Source organism: Vulpes lagopus, chromosome 6 (assembly GCF_018345385.1).
Source record: "Vulpes lagopus strain Blue_001 chromosome 6, ASM1834538v1, whole genome shotgun sequence".
NCBI lineage: Eukaryota > Metazoa > Chordata > Mammalia > Carnivora > Canidae > Vulpes > Vulpes lagopus.
The window spans coordinates 13,843,206-13,868,337 of record NC_054829.1 but is presented as its reverse complement, the minus strand read 5'-3'; the positions used below and the strand labels follow the sequence as shown (position 1 = coordinate 13,868,337).

The window sequence follows — 25,132 nt, the reverse complement described above, 5'->3', positions numbered from 1 at the left end:
AGGAAAGTCAAGGAACTTGCCCTAGGCCACATAGCCAGGAAGTGAAGCCAGAATTCAAATCTGGACTGGGTCCAAGCCATGGTTTTTGACCTCCCCTCTAGGCGTGGCACTTCTTTCTCTCCACCACCATGCTCACCTCAAGACAGAAATGAGGAGGAAGACAGCCACTGCCCAAGAATGTAGGTAGACAGACCTCTCGAAGGATTGTTTCTAATTAGACTACATCCTTAAACATGTAAATAAATGCAGGCACCAAACTTCATTTGGCTGTTGGAGCTGGTGAGAGCTTAACTGCTCTGCATTTAAAATAAAATTAAAGGGGCGCCTGGATGGCTCCATCCTTCAGCTCAGGTCATGATCCCAGGGTCCTGGGACGGGAGAGCCCCATGTCAGTCTCCTTGCTCAGCAGGGGATCTGTTTCTCCCTCTCCCTCTGCCTCCCGTTCCTTCTGCTCATGCTCTCTCTCTCTCTCTCTCTCTCTCTCTCAAATAAACAAATAAATAAAATCTTTTTAAAAAATTAAATTAAATTAAAAGGTAAATAAACATGGAGACTGATTTTATACCCTGAGAAGGAAGGAACAGAATAAAGAGTGAAAGCCCTGAAAAAGCAAGAAGACAAGGAGGAAAAAGTGAGAAACTAGTGTCCTTTGACACATGGGAGCTTCGGACTCAGCTATTAGCAGAGCCAAGGAATTGAAGAGCAGGTCCACACAGCACCCAACTTTAACTTTATGTATATCTGTGACGTAAATCCCTCTATCACTTTCCCAAATCTACAGTAAAGTGGGCTACACAAGCAAATATCTCAAGGAAGTGGTTTTGTGGCTCCTAAGGGTATAGTGGGGCCAGGACGAGAATTGGAACCCAAAGCAAGAAAGCTCTCCAACAAGTCACCAAGCCCTTGGTGAGGGTTTGGACAATCCCCAAGTCCAGGAACCAGGTTTGATTATTCTGTCTAGATCTGGGGCAAACCACCAGAATTAAAATGAACTGGTAAACTTGGCCTATACACACAGAGAGAAAATCCAGTTGAAACAGACTATCAGGGGAGGAGGGCGGGGGATGGGGGTGAATGGGTGACGGGCACTGAGAGGGGGCACTTGACGGGATGAGCACTGGGTGTTATTCTGTATGTTGGTAAATTGAACACCAATAAAAAATAAATTTATTATTTAAAAAAAGAAACAGACTATCACTTGAATTAATAGCATCATTTTTAACTCAATACGGATATTTCTGATTGAGTTCACAGTTCCAACTTTATTAATTTTTTAAAGTATTTTCTAATGATCTTAATTGAGCTCAAGTAAAACATTTTACAATTAAATGTGTTTGCTTTCATGTGTTGTTTTGTTTTTTCTTGGCGTTCAGACTGCGAAAGTGAAGATAAGCCAGCCCATCAGAAATGTCTGAGCACATAGATAATGAAATGATGCATCTGAGCTGTGTATTGCATCACTTAAAAGATCAGTTATAGGGAACAGATAGAACCAACAGCAGCATGATGTTAGGCCACAATCTCAGACCCGATGAGTATTGTATGTTCACTTACAAGTTCAACCAATATGAGGTCTTAGAAGGATCCAAAAAGAAATCATTCTGAATGTGATGTAAGGGCTTCAAGCTCCAGGGGAAAGACACTCTAGATAAGAGAGCATTACTGTAACATTTAATTCCACTCCTTGAACTTCCTTTTCAGCCTCTCATTTGGAATGTCCATTACTCACACAACTACCCAGGAAACAACCCATGAGTGAATGTTCAAATCAATAATAAACAAATAAACAAACTAAAGTAATAAACTTAGGCCCATGCAATTTATTCTTTGTAAAAGCAGAGAAATAATAGAAAATAACCCCACAAAAATAAATATAACAGTTCTTTTTAAAAAAAAAAAAAAAAAAGAAGAAGGTAGGGAGCTAACTTGAACATGGCAAACAAGATCTAAAAAAGTAGAATGGCGGCTACCAGGGGCCGGGGGTGAGAGAAATGGGGCGATGTTGGTCAAAGAGGACAAACTTTCCTTTATAAGATGAGTAAGTTCTGAGGACCTAATGTATAGCATTGTGATCACAGCTAGTGATACTGCACTATACCCTTGAAAGCAGCTAAGAGAGCAGATCTTAAGTACACTCACCACAAAAAAAAAAAGAAAAAGAAATTATAATTATGTGACATGATGAAGGTATAATGTAACTCCATAATAGTAATCAGCTTGCAATATATAAATGTACCAAACCAATATATCATTTACCTTAAGCTTACATATCATATATCAATCATATCTCAGTAAAACTGGAGGACAGATAAAAATGAGTCTGTCTCCCTCTCCCCCATCCTCCCACCACCACCCCCGGGTAGGGGTGTTAGGACCACCTGAAAGGTATAATGGAGAAACTGCAGCCACTCTGAAAGTGAGGTGGGTCTGAGGCCTATAGGAAGAGAGGAAGGAAAGATATGGCTTGGAGGCCCCCCACCAGCTTTCCTCAGTGCTATAATCCCATAAGGCAATGCCAAGCTGCCCAAATCACTGTTTCAGATGGTGCAAGATACCACCAGAAGTGTTAGCACTACAGTGGGATGAATGATGACCCACAGAGGACCACTAACTGTCTATGGCTTTTCTCTGATGATCTGTGTACTCAGTGAGATAATCTGTTTCTCTGTTGCCTTATATGGCACCAAAAAGAAAAACAAGCAAAGGTAGAGCAATCATCAGTCTGCTTGTCTGAGACTGGCTGATGAACACAGCTGATGAGAGCCATACGTGTGGACACTAATGGCCTGAGTGATCATTTTACCCATGGTCAAACCCAGGACACTTGCTGAGTCAAGAGGGGCTCTGTGGTAAGCATGCTGGGACCACAAGACAGGTGGAACGCAGGACATATGGTCACTCTACTAATAGCTCATACCACACAGACAAAAGGAAATGGCCTCGTCTGAGAACCCAAGGCTGGTCTGTGTTGACCACATTCTTAGTCCCGAGAGGGCACAGTCAGCAAAGGGGGTCGACAAGGTAAATATTTAGCCAGAGAGGTTGAGGCAGGATGAAGAGGTGGGTATGAAAAGTGACTTCATAAATGTATTAAAAGGGAGCACACTTTCAGCCCTTAATGGACAAAAGGGAAGCCACAAACCCTGTGAGGCCAAGAGAGGCAACTGGCAGAGCACATTCATTACAACTCACAAATACCCCTAATGATTCAAAACCCCAACAAAAGGGCAGGATGTCCTCCCACTTCCTTCCCCATCTATGGCAGAAGAGCTTCAGGTAAGAAATGGAAGTGTGATATTAATTTGTTGGCCACAATTGCCTTTTCTTTCTCCGGCTTCAGAAGCATTTCTCATATAAATATTTTAGAGCAGGGGAAGGGTAATTTTACATCCAATTGCGAGACCACATCCCAATATTTCCAACAGTAGGAGTGTATCAGAGGAATTCTGGAGCCACCCCTGGCAAGGCACTTCTGTGGCAGATTCCAAGAAGCCTCTGCTTCAGTGCCAGGTGAGAGCACAGCCCCCATCAGCACTTACTCTTACAACAGAGAAAGCCTGTGGATAAAGAAGCAAACATTCAGCCTGTGCACATTACTCAGATTCTCTGAGTTTCGGTGTCTTCATCTATAAGATGAGGAAACCTTTCCCTGCAGTGTCCTTGTTGGGATATTTTGTAATGTATGTAAAGCTTTGAGTGGTGCACCTTGTCATTTCATATATAGTAATATTAGTAAGAACAGGAATCCTTACTGAGCACTTGCCAGTGCACAGAATAATGCAGTTAAGCCTTGTGATGAGGCAATTCCTTATGGGCTTGATGCTTCCCTCATGGTTTAAAATTTCTCTTTTTTCATTGTTCTATGTAGTCAGAGAGAGAGAGAAAGAGAGGGAGAGAGAATTAATTCTATATTGTAAAGCACAATTTGGAAGGTGAAAGGGCTCCCCCCGAATGTGACTTGATCCCACATGACAATATTTAGATAGATTAGTCATTAGTGTATACCCAGGTGATAATAGATTTTTATTTTTTAGACCAAGTCTTTTTTTAAAGATTGTTTCTTTCTTTGAGAGAGAGAGAGAGAGGGAGAGGGAGAGAGGCAGCGCAAGCAAGAAAGAGTATGTGTGCACGCCAGTAAGGGTGGAGGATAGGGGTAGGGGAAGGGCAGAGGGAGAGAGAATCTGGAACAGACTCCCCACTGAGTATGGAGCCTGATGTGGGGCTTGATCTCACCACCCTGAGATCATGACCTGAGCTGAAACCAAGAGTCAGTCACCAAAATGACTGAGCCATCGAGGCGCCCCATGATTTGAGGTTTAGAACATTACCACGACCGAAGAATTAACTAGTGGTAGCAAGGAAAGCCACTTGTTTAAGACCATGGGCTGTGGATATCCCCATTCCTCTCCATTGAGCTTGGGCATGCTATTTAACTCCTCCCTTCGGTTGCTTGTCCCTGCCTCAAAGGATCACTGTAAACATTAAATAATAAAGTATTTAGGGCAGGGCCCGGTCACAGTAAATACCAGGCAGGTGTTAGCTTGTGAAAACTAATACCAGCCTGGAAGCTTCTGGAGGACAGGGAGTGGGCATCTTGTGTCTTTTGTTATTTTTTTCTAATCACTGGAGCCAAACACAGCACCTGCTTCATGACAAGAATTCAGTTAATGAAAATGTTTTATTGTAAATATGGAAAATAATCATACAAGCCACATGCCAACCATCAAACTTCATTAAGTAAGATTTTTTTATTCATTTTAAATAAGAACTAAACACACGTACATTTGTATAGAAATGTGGACACCATATACCCCGCTCATTTTTTGTTTTGTTTTTATGGGAGTTTTTTGTGGGGGACACAATTCTCATTTGCAACTTCATTTTTCCAGAGGCATGCCAATTTCCATTAGCTCCTTAATTTCTGGCTCAAAAGCTTTAGACCTTCACTAAACAGTCAGGGAATCACAGCCTCAGGGATAAAAACAATAATAATAATGAAGTGGGGGCCTGTAGAGACAGGCCAGGGGCTGCAGGCCCGATCTTGCATGCATTGAACAATCTTCTGCATGATTGCTTCGCTGGAGAGAGGGCAGTGCCTCTGATTTCTGGGTAACAATGGGGAGGAGTCACTTCACATTGTCAGAGCTGTGTCCTTAGGCACAAAAGACCCAACCCTGCACTCAACAGAGGTCACCTGCTGCCTCAGCTGTGGCCTAAACTTCTTGCACAAAAGGCTGCTTGGAAGAAGGGATGGCTCAGGGTGGGGAAGGAGAAGGCTTAGCTAGTTTGCACTCTGACTCACAGCAAGGATTTCCACCAACTGCTGAATAGGTGCCTTGGGTACCATGCTTCCCTTCAATCATTGTGTTTCTAGATATGTAAAGCTTCAGAGGTTAAGGACACCAGTGGAATCTGCTCATGCAGAAGAATTTAGACAGAAAGCTGATTTGAGAGAAGTACCTTGACAACCAGACTGTAAAGAAAGAACTTCTGTTGCCCAGAAACAAAATAACTTTCTGCTTTGCTTCTGCAAAGGTTTTAAACAAAAGGCTCTTGGTCTCCAAAACAGTTCTAAAACGCCCTATTCATTCAGTCCTCGAAACTCAAGCATCTTCTATGGCTTAGAAGGGATATATGGCACGAGGGATATATGGGATAAAAGACTCAATCTGGAAGACCTAAGTGGGAAAGAGAGAGATGAGAAAAATAATGTTCACTCAAATAGTGTCTTTTGGGCACCCCGGGTGGCTCAGCGGTTTAGTGCTACCCTCAGCCCAGGGTGTGATCCTGGAGACCCGGGATCGGGTCCCGCGTCAGGCTCCCTGCGTGGGGCCTGCTTCTCCCTCTGCCTGTGTCTCTGCCTCTCTCTGTGTGTCTCTCATGAATAAATAAATAAAATCTTTAAAAAAAAATGTCTACTAAGGGTAGAGGCACATGTCAGTGCTATGGGGTCAAGCAGGGCACCACCTGCCATGGAGGGTACACGAAGGCCTCCCCTAGGACTTGAGTCTGGCCCCCTCTGAAGGTAAATCAGTTCAGAAATCCAGAACACAACACTTAGCAGAGTGCCATTGTTCGCACACCATAAATGTGATCACTGAATGAATGAATGGTTTAAAACCAGCTCTTGACCCCCACTGCTACCCTTTGGATTTATGTAAGGGACCAAAATGGCCATGTGCTGACTGACCAGATCATACTACCCTGCTGTCTGAAGGAGCATAGCTTCCCAGCACTCTCAGGATAAAGCCCTGCATGGCCTGTCCCCCACCTGCTCCCTGGCTAATCACCTACCAGGTTCCCCTTGCTAACTCCCCTTCAGCCATACATGATCCTCTTCTCTCAAGTCCTCAGACATCCTGGGCATCCTTCCACTACAGGCCTGGGCATTCAGCTCCCCCACCCAGAATCCCCGACACCCTATGTCAATTCTCCTGCTGATGCACCACCCGACTCCTTCTCTGCAGCATTCATCATGGTTTTGTTTATCCTGATTTGTGTGATTACATGCACAAGGTTTACCTATCCGTAGGGTAACCATATAATTCATCTTTCAAATCAGGACAATTTTGAGAGAGAAAGGGCTGCCATTAACAATTATTCCAGAACCATGAAACCTGGGATGTTTGGTCATCCTAGCCAGAAACTCCAAGAGGGTCAGGGACTATATGTTCACCTTTTATTCACCATGATGTCCCCAGGACTTAGCACTAAAGTTGGCACACAACAAATCAGTAAATTTGTTGAATGATTGAGTGACTAAGTGAGTAATTGAGTAAGGGATTTGGGGCATGGCAGAAGGGAATGGTAAATGTCATGGCCTTGGAAAATGTTCATGGCTCATGCAAATTAACCAACATCTCCTACTTCTAGAGAGAACAGTTTGGAAGCTCCTGATCTCTGGCCCTCCCTTATCAGCAGAATAGCAGTTTTGGTCGCCATACAATATTAAAGGTCCACACCCAGGACACAACATGGCCTCCCATACAGCTGCTCGTATCTTAAATGAAATCATGTCACACCAAATTATGGTGGAGTCAGGCCCAAAGAGCAGAGCCAGTGAAATGAATCCATATGCCAGAGTGCTGAGCAAAGTATCTAAGACTCTAATCACTTACTAGCAAAGGATAAAAATCCCCAAGAGATCATTAAATGAAAACCAGTAGCAGAGGTCCTGTTGACCAACATAAAAAGGCATGAATCAGTCAAGGAAGAGGAGACATAGCAGGATGAGAAGGGACCCTCATACACACACAAAGGCTCATACTTCTAGGAAATTCCAGACCTGGCCCACACCAGGCAGATGAAAGCTTGAGGTTTTCTTCAGATAAAGAGATTAACATGAATAGAAAGTGGCCACGCTAAGGTCAAGAGGGTTCTGAGAAGTAACTCGCCAAAGCAAAGTCTGAAAGAAGTATGCCGGGGGAAAATAGTCAACTTTCCAGACACCAAGGTAGCCTGCTCACTCTGAGGAGTGCCACACCAGCTGCCCCCAAGGTCGCCCTCCCATGAGAGAAGAATCCTTGTTGCCTGCAGTTGTACTGACCTTATTGTACAAGGCCTTTAGAATGGAAACTCCCATATCCCCCCTAGTGGGCACCTCATCCAACACTACACCCCTTCCATGTGGCAACTACCTGGAGAGAAAACAGCCAAGTGATCCCACAAGCTACACTGGAGACACTTCAAAGTCTGAAAATATTTAAGCATTCAGCCTGAAAACAACTGCTACAAATCATCATCCACCCAGGCTGAGGCATGGTTTCCTCCCCTCATCGAGGGAAGCCGCCTCATGGTTTTATTCTTTGAGGATTACAGAAGATGAAAGTGTTACTGCTTTCTCCAAGACTAGCCATGACAGAAGTTTCTAAGACAATTGTACTAGGGACAGGGAAATAAGCAATTGAGGCAAGAAAGCCCAGTGAGGATAAAGAGGTTCTTGAGATCGGGTGACTGTCAAATCAAGTTCAAGGAAATATTATTTCCTGCACGCCAGGTAGATGCCAGGCACTCTGCTGGTGCTCTGTGTGGGCTATCCCCTTTCCTCCTCCCCATATTCTGAATGAGAGGGACTGTCCCATCCTTTCCTAGGAGAGGAGCCTTAGGTTCTGTGGGGTGAGGGACCAAGTCTACTTTCACACCCATGCTCCTTCCTCTCGTTGACACCTTCTTGAAAATACAACAATCCACATTTCGAGTGCTATCGTACCAGGTCAGACAGCCCACACACCTTTAAAAATATTTCCTTCTCCCTCCAGTCTTTTCCTAAGAGTAAAAGCTTTCAGGAAAGGCCCAGATGTGCTATAAGGGAAACTCAGCAATTATGCAAGTGAGAAGCACAGCCCAATGGTTAGAGCGATGGGCTTCAGAGTCAGACGTCCCAAGGCTCAAATCCCCATTTAACCATATACTGATTGTTTTTTACCTCGGACAAGGTACTTCTCAAAAATTATTTTCTCATCCATAAAATGGAATGATGGAGATGGAACCTACCTGTAGTAAGCTTATTGCCAGGGTTAAATGAGCTCAGACATGGAAGCACTTGGAACAGTGCCTAGAGGAAAGTGAACAACCAAAAACAAAACAAAACAAAAACAAAAAACAAAAAAAACAGCAGCCATTTTTCATTACTAAGACAGTTGTGCAGGAAATCTCTCTGTTACAGTCATCTGCAGAGTCTCCGGTGTCGCCTCAGGGGCAAGAGTCCAGAGATGGATGGTTCTTATGTGTCCCCTCTGGGTAGAACTGCTGAGGGGTAGAACAGCTCGGGTTAAGTGGCTTGCCCCAGGGCATCAAACTAGAAGATCCACACACCTCAGTAGGGCATGAACAGCAGCCAGGCCCTCAGTCAGAGGACACTGGCCCTTTCACTCAGTTACACCTTGGCCTGATGGCCATCCTATTGTTCCACTGACCTGCGCCTTGGGGGCTGCCTGAGGCTTCTGGGTCTCTGAGGTTTTCTGGAATGTTTCCCAAACTATATGAGCAACAATGTGGGTGAAAGAGAGGGGGGTCGGCACAGAGAGAGATCTGTGGAGAGATCAGTGTCCCCACCAAAGCTCGGGATAAAGATGCTGACCTAGGTGGCCATGGTAAACCCTCTAAATGGAATAGGAAACTGCTATGTTGCCTCCCCGGGCTCAAGCCATAAAGACACAGCCCCACTGGTGTTAGCAGCCTGAGCCAGCATTCACAGAAATTTCTGTGAAGGTGACTTCACGCTTTAACAGTAGAAGCAAACTGAGAAATTTTGTCAATTAGAAAATTTAGGACTGAAACCCCAAAGGGCATTTAGCAGCTTTCTTCTCTTTCCCCTCAGTAGGCCTCCAGAAGGGACATATTTTAGTAGGAGCTTTCTGGTTTCTTTTTTCTTCCTTCCCTAACAAATAAATAATAGCAATCACAACAGTAAAAGTAACTAAACTGCAGACCACCCTAACAGGTGGACATGAATAATACCATCATCTGTTTACAGGCGGGAAGCTGAGACCTGGGGTGACTCTCCTATTTCCCAAGGCACCCAGCCAGAAATCAGGAAAGAGATTTAACATAGGAAGGGAAACTGCAGAGCCTGGGTGCCTATCTCCAGCAATGCTGCCCACCGGGCCTCTGCTTGAACAAGCAATGCTAATAGATGCAGAGCACTGAGCAAGCACTCCAGAAATCCCTGCTGAAGGGAAAGGAGTCATCTGCAACTTTCCTTTGTCCGACTCTCTTAAATGTGCCCCCTTCTCTGTGCCCAGCATCTCTCACCTCTGATGTTCTTCTAGTGGCTCTTCCTTCCTCCAATTTCTCCTTCCACCAACCCAAAGTCCCCATTGCTAAAGAATTCTTTCTCCAAAAGAAAATTTTCATCATGTCGCTGCGTTGCGTAAACTTTTGCAATGACTCCCCACTTCTCAGGGCGTAAAGCCCAACTCCTAAGCAAGTTTCGGGGGGCAGCTCCCAAATCCAGCCCCAGTTGCCTCTCCAGCCTCATCTAGCACCTCTCCCCATACCTCTCAGCTCAAGCCACACTGATCACCTGCAGCTCTCTCGACAGGCCACCCACTCCACTGGGATGCCCTGCATGCATGGCCTGTATCATGAACCTCCTCCCACGGTCCGTGTTTCTGTTTGAATGTGTGGTGGTTAAAAGCCTACAATACATGGTCAGACTGCCCAGGAGTAACTCCTAGTTCTTCTAGGATTTTAGTAAATCCTGGATCTTCTAGGTGACTTTGAGCATGTAACTTTGCTGCCTGCCGCCTCAGTTTCCTCATCTATAAATGGACACAAAAGACTATCCTTCTAAAACAGTCGTAGAGACTAAAAGAAGATGAATAGCCATGGAAACTTCCCTGACCTCCGTTTGCCTCATTAGGGCTCCCATTTTTCACATATTTAGATAGCTCCATTCTGATCATCACCAAAAAGACAGGAGACAACAAATGCTGGAGAGGATGTGCAGAAAAGGGAACCCTCTCGCACTCTTGGTGGGAATGCAAACTGGTGCAGCCACTATAGAAAACAGTATGGAAGATCCTCAAAAAATTAAAAATATAACTACCATATGATCCAGCAATTCCACTTCTGGGAATATGTCCAAAAAAACCAAAAACATTAACTTAAAAAAATATACACACCCTCATGCTCATAGCAGCATTATTTACAAAAGGCAAGACCTGAGTGTCCATCAACAGAGGAGTAGATGAAGAAGCTGTCACATATATACAGTGGAACATGAATGGACCTTGATGGCATCAGGCTAAGTAAAACAAGTCAGACAGAGAAAGACAAATGCTTCACTTATATGTGGAATCTAAAAAAACAAAAACAAAAATGAAAAATTTGTAGTAAAAGAGATCAGAGGCCAAAGGTAGAGGTGGAAGAGGAAGGTAGTCAAAAAGTAGAAACTTCAGGGGTGCCTCGGTGGCTCTGTCGGTTAAGCATCTATCTTGGGCTCAGGTTATGATCTCAGGGTCCTGGGATGGAGCCTGCTTCTCCCTCTCCCTCTGCCCTTCCCCCCTAGTCATCTGCTCATGTAAAGTGCAGCATGATGACTCTGGCTAACCCAGCTGTGTGATACACAGGAAAGGTGTTAAGAGAGCGAATTTTGAGGGTTCTCACCACAAGGAAAAATTTTTCTATCTCTTTTTGCTTTTTTCCTTTATTGTATCTATACTCGAAGTTAGATGCCAAGCAAACACAGCAGTAATTGCTTCACAATACATGTTCGAACCATTCTTCAGTACACCGGAAACCTATACAGTGAGGCATGTCAATCATCTCACCATAAAACTGGGGGCGGAAATAGCTCCACGTGTCTCTTCTGGGGTTTCTCAATCTCAGCCGTGGTGACATTTGACTGGATAATTCTCTGCTGTACTGGAGGATGTCCTGTGCCTTGCAGGATGTTTAGCAGCATCTCTGGTCTCTACTCACCAGATTCCACTATAGCACCTCCTCAAGTCATGACAACTGAAAATGTCTCCAGATGTTGTCAGATGCTCCCCCTGGGGGGCGGTGGGCAAACCTCCTCTCCATTAAGAACCACTGCTTGGAAAAAAAGAACCACTGCTCGAACCGGGGGATGTAGGGAATTGTTGAATCACTATATTGTACACTAATATAACACTGGATGTTAACTAACTGGAATTAAAATTAAAACTTAAAAATAAAAGAACCACTGCCTGAAACTCTAAGCTGCTAGAATAATACTATAAACATTAACAACAGAGAGAATGATCTTTTTATTTTTTAGCACTCACCACGTGCCAAACATCGTTCAAAGCCCTTCTCATGAATTATAGAATTTAATCCTCTCAACACCCCAAGGGTGAGGGATTTTAGGCGCATTTTATTGATAACAAAACTGGATCAGAGAGAGGTTAGGAACTTGCTCATGGTCTGTTTTATTCTCCTCTTTTCTATCCCCAGCACCTCACACGTGACCTGATACAACCTGATACAACAGCTCAATAGCAACTTGAAGAATGTATGAATGAATTCATTAATGAGAAAGTTCCCTGCATAACAGCAGTTGAATCAGGGACGGTGACCCATTGGTCTTCTCCCAAGTCCCACAGCACCCCCATAAAAGTGGTTTAATTCTTTTGAAACTCCTTCCCCAGCTATGGCTCTTTCAAGCTATCCATACATTTTATGGGAGTTAAGCTGTTCTGGGCACTCTGTTCTTGTTATTAATAACATGAATTACACCTTCCAGCTTACGTTATGAGGGATTTACTCAATCCAGCCAAGGGTCCTGACATTACCAGATAAATACCATTGATATCATCTTCAACCTGTCAGTCTCTCCTTTCAGACTTTGGTGAGGTACAATGATACTATTTTTCCAGCTTGGAACATACCACGCTGAAAACCCTTCCAAAAAAGGGTGTTTCTTATGAGCACTATATACAGTGCTGCTCAGACACATGAAGTCAGAGAATGATCCCCTGGTCCGGAAGGGTGGGCCTTTTCATCCTATGAAAGAATCAGTGAACAGAAGGGCAAACCATAACTAATTGGTTCTTTATGAACACGGATTCAGCATTTAAATCTGCTTAACCCGTGTTGTGAAAAAGACCATAGATAAACACAAGTATAGATCCTTACATTACAATGGCTGGAGATCTTAAATATCCCAAGCCCAGGATTCACACCCAATGGGTGCAGGGAGAAGGCACAGGGACATGCTTTCTGTTATGAAGCAGGGAACTAATGTTTCTTGACTCTCTTAAAATTCTGGAAAGTGTTAAACATAAAGCAAGCATTTAAGAGAGAGCTGAGGTTATGATAAAGCAATACCTACTGAAAGACCTTGTAGACTCATTGAGGGAGGAAGGGCCAGGTCAGACAGATCTCACTTTGAATCCTAGCTTGGCTACTTTGGGGGTTGGAGAGGTACTCCACCTACTTTAGAATCAGCTTCCTCACCTATAAAATGGGCCTAATTGTGCCATCTTGAAGGGTTGTTGACACAATTCCATGAGATAATGAGGGTAAGGTATCTGGATTTTAACAGGTGTCTCATAAAGGATAGCTTTTTTAAATTGTTACAAAAATGATCTTAAGGATATGTGTGTCTTCGTGTGCATATGCACACACACACACACACACACACACAAACACACACACCCTTCGTTTCACAGAGAAAACTTTTGAGGCCAAAGCAGGGGAGGAGTTTTAATGGCAGCACCAGAATTAGAATCATTACATGCTCCCATCCCATCCATTCTGGCCTCAGAGCTCTTTCATGAAGAAGAGAGCCAAAGAATGGGCAATACAGAAATAAATAAACCAGTGCATGGAGAATCTCAGATATCCGGTGGCATCATCAGTGTTATAGATTTCGTTTGATATCTCGATCCAAAAGGATTTCTCCATCGGGCAATAATTAGATGCAAAGCAATGCAAAGATGATATGATGTGAATGTTTTTCCCCAAGATCTCACTGTCTAAGGAAGGAAAATAAATGCAACCATGAATCTAGATTCACTTCAGACCACTTTTTACGTTATTACATGTATTGCAACTAAATAGAAAGTATCTCACCACATACCACCACCACATGTATAATTCTGTTCTCGTTTAAACTTACTCCAGAATTGTTTCCCCCACTTTTCTATGACATTCTAGGCATAGATTAGTGCCTTAAGTCTGGCACAGATTAGTACAACACTCCCATCACCACGAATTCGATCACATTTTCTCATAAAAGGAGAAGAAAAAAAAGACAAAGCTATCCAACAAAGGATAATGTGAAACACCGCCCTTAGATTTTCACATCTTTAAGTTTTCTTTTTTAATAAAACCTACAAAAACACTGATATAAAGTCATATTTATTTCTGGGAGGGAGAATGTGTATTTCTACGTATGTAAGAGTCAAGTCAGATGATTACAATTTCTTTAAAGGAATACTATTGTTATGAAGGTTCCAGATCATAAGGAGCCCCAGAATTCCCCTACCCTATCAATGCCGTTAGAAAGAAACACACAATATATATATAATGAAATATTCCTCAGCTATCAGAAAGAACAAATATCCATTTGCTTCGATGTGGATGGAACTGGAGGGTATTATGCTGAGTGAAGTAAGTCAATCAGAGAAGGACAAACATTATATGGTCTTATTCATTTGGGGAATGTAAAAAATAGTGAAAGGAAATAAAGGGGAAAGGAGAGAAAATGAGTGGGAAATATCAGTGAGGGTGACAAAACATGAGTGACTCCTAACTCTGGGAAACGAACAAGGAATAGTGGAAAGGGAGGTGGGCAGGGGATGGGGTGATTGGGTGACGGGCACTGAGGGGGGCACTTGATGGGATGACCACTGGGTGTTATGCTATATGTTGGTAAATTGAACTCTAATAAAAAATATACAAAAAAAAGGAAAGAAAGAAAGAAAGAAAGAAAGAAAGAAAGAAAGAAAGAAAGAAAGAAAGAAAAAGAAAGAGAAAGAAAGAAAGAAAGAAAGAAAGAAAGAAAGAAGAAAGAAAGAAAGAAAGAAAGAAAGAAAGAAAGAAAGAAAGAAAGAAAGAGAGAGAAAGAAAGAAAGGAAGAGAAAGAAAGAAAGAAAGAAAGAAAGAAAGAAAGAAAGAAAGAACGAACGAGCCAGGCCAGTCTTGCAAACCCTGCAATAGCCTGGATTGTAGTAGCCATTAGAATTTAATGCAGATGACCCCAGAGCAGACGAAGTCATGGGAGCCATCTTCTCCATCCCTCTGCCTTATGAAGTCCTAGAAAGATGTGACTCTCCTTTACCTTCATAAATGTCACCACCTTCCAATAGGACCTACCCTTCCTGGTTCAGGAGCATGTGCAGGATGCTCCGAGGCAGCCACCCTCCCTCCCCTGCACGATGAAGCCCCCCAACTGGGCTCTCAACCACTTCCCTTCCTCCTCTGGGACTTGGCACCCTGGACTTCACAGTCTTCTGAAGCTTCCTGTTTCATTTGCACCCATCACACCACCTGAGGGCCATCTCCCATGGTGCCCCCAGCCACAGTTCACCCCTCCCTGGGTCACCCCCACCCCTGCTTTCATTGCCTGACTTCTCTGGGTGGTAGCCCTTCTCTACCTCCATATTTTTACGGATATTTTTTCCTTAACATCCAAGCTCTGCAAGGACCCCCGCACAGCGCCTGATACAAATAAGTGTTCAAAAACAGCAATCCTGATTATTACTATCACGGCCAGCCTTATTATTGCATCCCCATAAATCCACCAAAATATCTCTGCCACGTCACCAACAGCCTCCCATCCTCCCATCTGGCGGTCTTTACTCCATCCTCACTGACCTGGGACAGGTAAAAACACCCCTGCTTCTTTAACATTTCTTTCTCTGGCTTCTAGGACAACCCTCTTGGCCCAGGGTCTCGCAGACTTTAGAATCAGGAGGTTAATCAGCACCCGCCTCAGCCCCCTCACCCAAAAAGCAGGTGCTGCAAATCCCAACCTCCCAGCATCGAGGCTGCTGCACGCATGGGCCCTCTTCCCCCACAGGCCTCACCCTCTGGCTTCTTGGAGGTCCCAGCCCACGTGTCACCTCCCCAGAGGGGACCTCCCCGACCGGCAGGAGCACCTCAACCAGAGGCAACAACTCGGTGAGCTCCAAGGACAAAAGCCGAGGTGGCCCTCGTCCCCGCAGGCTGTCCTGTGGCTGGCTCGCTCCCTGCTCACCTGGATCAGCGTCTCCAGCTCCTGGGGGCTCACGCAGATGTGATCCCGCAGGAATTCCGCCTTCTCCAAGGCGATGGTGTTCTTCTGGCTGCTCTCGAAGGGCTGCTCCAAGGCCCGGAACACCAGGCCGCCCGTGACGAGGTAGACCACCACGACCACAAAGATGGCGACGACTGTCTTCCACTTCATGACGGTCTGCAGGCCCCCCTGGGGGGCGCCTTCCATCCTGGCTACCACCGTGGCTCGGGAGGAGATGGAGAGGCGTGGGGTCGCGTGGTGCCCGTTAGTGGCCCCCTTGGGCTGGCACACGGGGGGCGCTGCTGTCGGAACGGCCACTGAGAAACAGGGCGGGGTGGGGGGGACAGGGGGAGAGAGAGTTTGTTGATAAACATGAGACACAGAACATGCCAGAAACAAAGCACAGCTTGATGGGATGAGCACTGGATGTTATACTGTATGTTGACAGATTGAATTTAAATGTAAAAAAGTGGAAAACAGTGTGGAGGTTCCTCAAAGAGTTATAAATAGATCTGCCCTACGACCCAGCAATTGCACTGTTGGGGTTTTACCCCAAAGATTCAGATGCAATGAAACGTCGGGACACCTGCACCCCGATGTTTCTAGCAGCAATGGCCACAATAGCCAAACTGTGGAAGGAGCCTCGGTGTCCATCGAAAGATGAATGGATAAAGAAGATGTGGTCTATGTACACAATGGGATATTCCTCAGCCAGCAGAAACAACAAATACCCACCATTTGCCTCAACGCAGATGGAACTGGAGGGTATTATGCTGAGTGAAATAAGTCAACCAGAGAAGGGCATCATCATATGGTCTCACTCATACGGGGAATATAAGAAATAGTGAAAGGGATTATGAGGGAAAGGAGGGGAACTGAGTGGGAAAAATTAGAGAGACAAACTATGAGAGACTCTTAACTCTGGGAAACAAACAGAAGGTTGCAGAAGAGGAGGTGGGTGGAGAGATAGAGTAACTGGGTGACAGGCACTTGATGGGATGTGCTCACTGGGTGCCCAGTGCTCACTGGGTGTTATGCTATATGTTGGCAAATCGAACTTAAATAAAAACAAATGTAAAAAAATTTTTAATATAAAAAGAAAAAAAAGAAACAAAGCACAGATGTCTTTCTCAAGCCAGCTTTCAAACATGAGGATTCAAAACTGGCAGTGAGGGAATCTGACCAGTTGCTAGGTGCCTGTTTCAGTTCTTTAAAAAAGAGCACCAGGAGTTCTAGGTTTGTTGTTTTTTGGTTATTGGTGTTTTTTTTTTAAGAGTAGTATTAACTGAGTTTGAAATTCTTATACTTCTCTACAAGGCCCCAATTTAGAAAGCCAGGTCTCTGATCTACAATTCATCCCTTCTCTCAGCCTCCTCGGTGAAACAATGTGTAAGTCACAGGACAAACCATCATATTTGAAAAACAGACATGTTGTTCAGCTTGGAGAGGAAATAAATAGGAGCCGGATGCCCAGCTACCTGGTCCACGTACTGAGGACCACAGGATACCAAGAGTGGACAAGAGATGAACATCTAGCAGGTTTCAAAGTCCCTTTTATCCCGGGTCGTAGTCACAAAACAAAGAGAAAGAAAGGTGAGCTTGCTATCAGGTAGACGGGTCAAAAATCAGACAACGGCAAAGAGAGTTTGGGTCTCAGGAGGCTACCAAAGTGAAAAACAGAAAGCAGGTAACTGGATTGAGGGAAGGAAACAATGAGTGATGTTTTATGCCAAGTAACTCGGTTCCCTGAAAAAAATAATAATAAAATAGGTGCTAAGTGCATTTCTCAATAAAAAATGCAATGACTTAGATGTAATCACTCCTGATCTATTAGTGATAGAGTTTTTCTTCTATTTTCCTCCAATAAGAAGCCATTGGAAAAGAAATCTCACCTCATCTTGAGAACACATTGAACTCTCAAGGGTCCCTGGTCTCTATAAGGGCAATTGCATTACCTTGGAAATAAATATGTGAAACTGGAGGCTTTTCCAGAACGGCAGGGAGAGCAGGGTCGTGTTGCGCACATTCTGCTATCGTGCATTTCGGAAATCTGTCCCGTGCAGCAGTGAACAGCACTGAACTTCGGTTTTGCTCTGCCTTTATTATACTAATGTGTATTATGGCCTCTGTCACAGTGCAGCCTGGCCATTGTGCAAATAAGGTATTAGGAGATGGTATTAGGTAATTACCTAAGTGGAGCAAATGATTACAGAGCAGATTGCTCGGTCCCTGCTTTGGGAAACTCAAGAAAAATAAAAGCAGGGGAATGTCACTCCCTCTCTGTTCAAAGCACCAATGACCCTGATGACCCCTTGGCCAGAAGGGTGGCCACCTCAAGGAATCTAGGTCTATTAACATCTGTCTTTCCTCCTAGCACCTCAAAATCAACTTTTCTCTTTGAAAACCAAGCGGAAAATCAGCCTTTTATTATACATTTTTCTAGCAAATAAAGTCATTAAATGCTACGTTTCCTCCTGAGTCACTGAACACCAAACCATCTGGAATCTCTCACTGAAAGATTTCAGAATCAGAATAAGCACCTTGGGCATCATGTTCTTGTTAATCCTGCCCCCAAACCACTACTTGGGTTCCTACAGCCCTGGTTGATACTGAAGTGCATCTTGTGTAGGGCAGCTTTCTTTCAACCTTGCTCCCACACCTCCCACTCACTCACCCTCCTTGCTGTATTTCTCAGTCCCTTGTGCCTCTCACCATTCCCAGGACCACCAACCTCATCAGTGCCATCATCACAGCTTACCTGGACCAACCCAGCAGCCTCCTACATGACCTCCCCGCCTCCACTCTCACCCACCTTTGACAAATCTGGTGTTAAAAAACACTTCTGGAAGCACCTCCTCCCCTTTCCCCTGCTCCCTCTGGGGTTGCCAGAATAATGGCCCCCAGAGATGTTCATGTCCTCATTCCCGGGGCCCTGTGCCTGTGCTATCTGACATCAATTCACAAAAGGAACTTTGCAAATGTGATTAAGTTAAGGATCTGGAGATAGAGAATTCTCCTAGGTTATCTGGGTGGGTCCAATGTAATCACAAATGTCCTTAAAAGAGGGAAGCAGGAAGGTTAGAGAAAGACACGTAAGGAAGGGAGCAGAGGTCACAAGCCACAGGATGGAATCAGCTCCTAGAAGCTGGAAAAGGCAGGGAACAGACTCTCCTCTAGAGGCTCCAGAAGGATCCAGCCCTGCCTACACCTTAATTTTGGTCCAAAGGGACATTTTTGAACTTCTGACCTCTAGTACCACAAGGTAATAAATAGGTATTGCTTTAAGCCACTAAGATTGTGGCAATTTGTTACAGCAGCAACAGGAACCTCATACATGCCCACTAGACTAGCTCTCTCTTGGCCCACACTCACTGCGCTGTGCTGTTAATAGAGCCTGTTTACTTGTCATTTGACCTAGAGCTTCAGGAGGGTAGGCCCTGAGTCTACCCTCTCACCTTTGTACCCCTGGCTCACAATACACTGATTCAATGAATGGAGAATAAAAGGAAGAGATATTGGCACCTCCGATCCACACATACAGTGTGATTGAGTGGTGTTCGGTGGAAAGAGCTTGGCAGTCCACCAGCACTCAACAGCAGATGCTCCAACACAGCAGTGCTCTGTTCCCTCCTCCACACCTTCATGGGTGTTCCTTTGGCCAGCAGCCTCTGCCCCACCTTCACCTCCTGGGAAACACCCAATCTCCTCCATCTCAGCTCAAAGCTGCCTCCTCTGGGAAGCCATCCTGGACTCTCCAGGCAGGCTCTGCAGGCTTGTTTCCCCCAAAGCCTATAAATTCCTTGGAATCTGAAAGCTTGTCTTTTGATTGTTGGATCTCCATTTCTTGGCACAGTGCCTGGCATAGAGCAAATGTTTGTTTTCTGTTGTTGTTAACTCCTTCAGACTATAAACAAAAGCCTCATCAGAATCACCACCACCCTCAGTAATAAGCATTTAGCCAAGTGAGCATGAGGTGCTTGCTGTGCTGTGGTGGGGATAAGTCAGGGCCCCTCCCAGCCTTGGGGTTTGACATTCTACTCAGGGAACATCCTCCACAGGGTCAGGTGCCAGACACTAGGAGGAAGCCTGATGACAGCCTTGTACTTGGAGGTCAGCTGGACCCAGGTCTCCTTCACTGACTTGCATCTTGGATGTTTCCAGGGCTTCTAGCATCCCAGAGGCCGAGCAGAATTGGGCCTGACAAAGGTCTTTTGCAGATCACTTCCTGATGCCAGTTTGCTAAGAGGCTGTCCCTGGGAGCAGAGTCTGAAGAAAATCCACTGATCCTGAGTTTCCAAAGTACCAGGAGCAAACACTGGACTTTCAGTCCCAAATCCACGAGTGTCTGGCTGACCTTGAAACCATCACTTCATTTCTCTGTTTCCTCATCTGCGGAAGGTGAACCATAAGGACTCCATTGGAGGGCTGCAAGGCACATGCATGCTCATGGCTGCCACATATCTCTCTTCGCAGATAAAGAAACTGAGAGCCAGAGATATTTCATGACTAAACTGAGGTCAAGAGGGCAGAAAGTGGGGGAGCCAGGATTAAAATGAGAGTAATCTGACTTCAAAGTCCATTCTCTTCTGGAGCATAAGAACAGAAAAATAGGATGCAAAGAAATCCCCTTGGTGGAAAGGGCCCTTTTATCTGAAATGTATCAATAATGGATGGGGCACAGAAAGTAATCTGAAAGAACCTATCATTCTTCACAACTCCAAAAGCACTGCCAAGAATCAATGAGAAGAGAAAGGCTGGAAGGGCAATACCCCTTCAGCAAATTTTCGTTTTAAAATGCTTCCTCAAGGCACCTGCATGGCTCAGTGGTTAAGCGTCTGCCTTTGGCTCAGGGTCTGATCCCGGGGTCCTGGGATGGAGTCCCATATCAGGCTCCCCTTAGGGAGCCTGCCTGTCCCTCTGCCTATGTCTCTGCCTCTGTGTGTGTGTCTCTCATTAATAAATAAATAAAATATTTTAAAAGTAAATAAAATGTTTCCTCACAAACGTTCACTGATTCCACTTTTATCTAAACATGGGGAGATATGGGAGCATGCTCAGAAATCTGCTGCTTCTTGGTCAAATGAGTTCATAGCAGTTTGAAGTTGTCAGGCTTCCCCGCCTTCCCTGTACATACTGCATTGCCCATTCTTGCACCCAGTCAATAAACATTTGAGTCAGCCGGGCACCATGCTTGGTGCTGGGGATCCGGAAATGAATAAGACACGTCCCTGCCTTCAAAGTCAGTGGGAGAGTTGACAAGGATCTCACACACTCATGAGCCTAGTTTATGGTCACAAAAACTTCTGTGCAGAGCAGGTGTCATAATCTATCCAAGTGAAGCACTAAGTCTGGGGAGGTGATGCTGAAAAATAGGATAGGAAGCAGTGGCATCCTTGGATTCATCTTCAGACACCTAACCCCAAGTGCCTCCACTCCTCCCTGCCACTGGAAACAAATGACACTCACAGGATTCAGGGTTTCTTGGAAACCTGAAATGCGGCCATCTCAGAGGGGCCACTGTCACACAGCAACGTGACTCTGCCTATCAACCCAGGCAAAGTACAACTGATTGCAACACACTGGCAAGAAGCAGAGAAGTCCTGCCCTCCATCCCCACCCCCCCAACCCTCAGCCTTCCCAGGCCTGGAATCAGGCCAGGGCCACCTGCAGCGGCAGCTCACAGCTTCCAGAGAGCTCCAGGTGAACGCTGAGCCTGGCATCCCCAAAAAGCTTCCTGGATGTAGACAGACTCCAGGCAAGTGCAGAGGGTGGGTGTGGGGGACCCTCACCTGCCTGCAGCCGTCACAGCAGCTGGTTTCACCATGACCATCCTCCAGGAAGAGTAGAGAGTATGCTTCCACATACCCCACCAGCTGACCCTTGTTCTTCCAGCTTCCATCTGATGGCCGTACCTTAAAGGTGGCTAAGCTCATCCTAGTAAGAACGCGGTGATGCTCAGGTGACACACACTAAATGAGCAAGCCATGCACGTCCCGGGAACGCCACCACAGGAAAGGCTCTCCCTTTGGATTCAGTGATTTTTCTCTCTCCTGTCTCTTAAAACGCCAGGCTTTGGAACCAAATGGAAGAGACCAAGGCATTGGGCAATGTCTGCGAACCTTCACAGACAGTCAAGACAGGAGGAAACCAAGGCTGAAAGGGGAGGAGGGAGGAGCTGAGGACATGCTGCCACCTTGACTCACATCTGTCCTGGCCTCTTTCTTTAGGGCAGACTCTCGTCTTCTTTCACCAGAATGGCTTCCAAAGCCCCCAGTCCTGTCCCCTCGAATCCATCCTCCACATCGCAGCCAGGTGGCGCTCTCCCAGGTGTGACGCCAAGCACATCTACCTCGTACTTCAGCTCCTCTGAAGCCACGACAGCGATTCAGTAAAGTGCAGGCTCCTTCCAGGACCCGCACCTGCCTGTCTCCCAGCTCTCCTGCTGCCACGCCCCCATACACAACCTTTGACCCAGCCAAACCCAGCAGCACCCTGACCCTTGCATGCTTAGCCCCCTGCTGATGTCACCCTCTGGGCCCTCTTGCTTCCCAGATACCTTTCTTCTTCCCACTCTTTATCTGGCCAAAAATAACACCTCCTACTGCAAAGCTCATTTTGTGTGTCACCACTTCCAGGAAGTCCTCCCTGCCTGCCCACCCTCCCCCAGTATAATCAGATGTCCTGCCTCTATGATCCCTTCATGCCTCAGTGCGGAGCTTGGCACACAGCCTACAACTGAGTTGCTCTTGCTTGTAATTTGCTTCTTTCCTGAATTCATTCCTGCATCCATCCATATATTTACCAGCACTTCTGATATCAATTTCACACATTTGCCCAACAGAATATTTTCAGAATTCACTGAATCTGGTAGTATAAGCACTCCCAGTGGTACAGTATTTTCCTCCCACAGACAGACATCCAGAGTCCAGCTGTTAAGGTTCTCAGACAGTAAACAGTCTAAGGAGAGCTCTTTGTGATTCGTTCAATTCCTGGAGAAGACAAGAAAGAGCCCAGGGCCACGGCTCCTCCTCGTCCATGCTGAGCCAGTGGGAACAGCCCCGGCCTTTCCCACTGCCCTGCTCCTGTTTCAAGATCTGGGGCTCCCTACATAGTGTATCCCCCAACAGGCCCCACACACCACCGTGCTGGTGGAGTGACTCTATGGTCAAGGCCGAAAGGCACACAGCCACAGCTGGGGTCCCCTTGTCTAGTTCCCAAATGCTTTGTGAATAACATATTTTGTCTCTTACTCTAAGTTTTTTCCTCCATTATTTAAATTAAGTAGAGCACTTAAAAAGGAATTTTCACCCTACCTTTCAAATTATAAATAATATAAGCAGTTGCAGTCCCCAAAACATCTCCTTTACCCTGGGGCTAAGTGTTTTAAATTCCATTGTCAGGGCCCCTTCCTTCTAGACAGAGGTTTGCTGTTCCCAGGTGTTCTGTCAAAAGCAGTTACCTCTCCTCACTGGGCTCCACAAAGGGGACCCTTCCCAAGCAGACTGGAGCCATGGATCCTTCTAAAATTCCAATCCTGGGGACGCCTGGGTGGCTTAGCAGTTGGGTGTCTGCCTTCAGCTCAGGGCATGATCCTGGGGTCCTAGGATCAAGTCCCACATCGGGCTCCTTGCAGGGAGCCTGCTTCCCCTCTGCCTATGTCTCTGCCTCGGTCTCTGTGCCTCTCATAAATAAACAAAATCTCTTTAAAAATAAATTAAATTAAATTCTAATCCTGCTCCTGCTTAAAACCCCACAATTACTCCCATGGCTGTTTACACAGCCTCCAATGTCCCACGGGCTCAGGCTCCATCTTACTTCCTCAGCCCTGCCTCACCCTCCACATGCTGCCCTCTGACCCCAGCAAACTCCCTTGGGTATCGGCTATCTCAAGTACATAGATCAGAAGCAGTTTTACCAATCGAACCAATTTCTTTTTTTACAGATCCACAGTAGAAAACAAAACTGAAAAATACATGTTAACCCTTTCAGGGGAAAGATCCTATGACTTCAGTCCATAACCCAATGCACTGCCTAACCCTCTGACCTGAGGAAATCTGTTCACTGCATCCCACCCAATGATGGTGACAGAAGTAGCTACAGGGACTTTGATAAATTCCTTATTTATCACAGTATAAAATACCAAGGTGATCAGGACACTAACGTGTTACAGTGATGAAAAGGGAGGGGGCATTTAGAAGCTTGATGTGCCATTTATTCACTTATTCAACAAATACATGCCAACTATGTGGCAGGAGTAGTAGCAAAGTCCACCCTCAGTGTCCAGGCTGCCAAGCCACCATCCACCAGGAAGCTCATGGGACCAGTTCTTTTGAGAAGTGCAAGGTCAGTGAAACCAGTGGATGTAAGCTTCCCTGTAGCTTTGATTCCCCTCAGTGTAGCTCTAATCCCTCTTCTACTCTCTGCTTCCTCTGCTCTGATCCAACCTTCCCTCCCATCCCAAACCTTTCCAAAGACACTTCAGGTCCACCATGCTGAAGACCTCCCCGACTTTCTCAGCATCTCCAGGGAGGCTTCCTCCACCTTCTTCAGTGCCACCCAGGTTTCCCGTGAGAACACTGTCCTCTGAGTGTGGCATTCAGGTAGAGGTTGTTCAATCTCCCTCGCCCACCATGTCAGGGCCACACTGTCCCAGAAAAATAACACTCCGCGCTCTTGTGCCCAAATTCCTGTTCCTTTGAGACCCAAACCTTCTGGCTCCTCAACTGCCTCCTCTTCCCATGGCTGTCTGTGGTGGAACTGACTTCTCTCCTTGATGCCCTAAAGCTGCCATCCAGGTCCTGCTTTCCACCTGAGTTATTTCAATTGTTCCACAGACAATTCATCCAATACCCAGACCTCCCATTTCCTTGACTTCATCACTATTACCATCATCTCCAATCCACCTTGGCCAGTGACTGAGTCCGGGTTCCCTAGAAGCAGATCCCAGGATAAAGACTGGTTTGCAAACAATTTATTTAGGCAGCACTCCCAGGAGAAGCCCATAGGGAGTGGGGAAGCAGGGAGGGGAAGGGCAGGAAACCAAGGAGGAGTGTGATGCCGGCTGAAGCCCTCCTGTCCCCTGAGGCCCTGGGAGCTCTGCAGTATAAATGACTTCACATTTTTCCCACCTTGGGGCCAGGGAGCTAGGCTTTCCTTCTCTTACCCAATCAGTCACTGGCCCGTAGCCCAAGGAAAATCTTTTGGGAACGGATTCTTTGTAGGGACAAGCTACAAGGGGAGAAGCATACAGACTCTGGAGAAGGGGTCCACAGGGCCTGGAAAACACATCTGGAAGGCCCGGTAGAGCACCAACGGTTTTCACCACAGGTGCCTCCTTCTATGGCCCCACCCCAAAGCCTATCATCACAAGAAATGGCCCTGCCTCAGAAATGCTCCAGTAAAGAAATCCACGTCAGATCTGAGCATCCCATCCACCCGGCTCTCTCC

At 45.8% G+C, this 25,132-nt stretch overlaps 1 protein-coding gene across 6 annotated transcripts in view; it reads right to left on the bottom strand.

The window, feature by feature from the left end:
• The window catches only part of KCNK10 (potassium two pore domain channel subfamily K member 10), a 134,313-nt gene that overhangs the window by 57,135 nt on the left and 52,046 nt on the right, over positions 1-25,132 (bottom strand). For 3 of the 6 annotated variants that reach the window (XM_041757624.1, XM_041757623.1, XM_041757628.1), the window contains exon 2: positions 15,668-16,002. In XM_041757624.1, coding sequence (XP_041613558.1) covers positions 15,668-16,002 — 335 coding nt within the window. Of the gene's footprint in view, positions 1-15,667; positions 16,003-19,224; positions 19,294-21,474; positions 22,109-25,132 lie in introns of those variants that run through there. The other 3 variants (XM_041757625.1, XM_041757626.1, XM_041757627.1) reach the window with 3 other exon arrangements.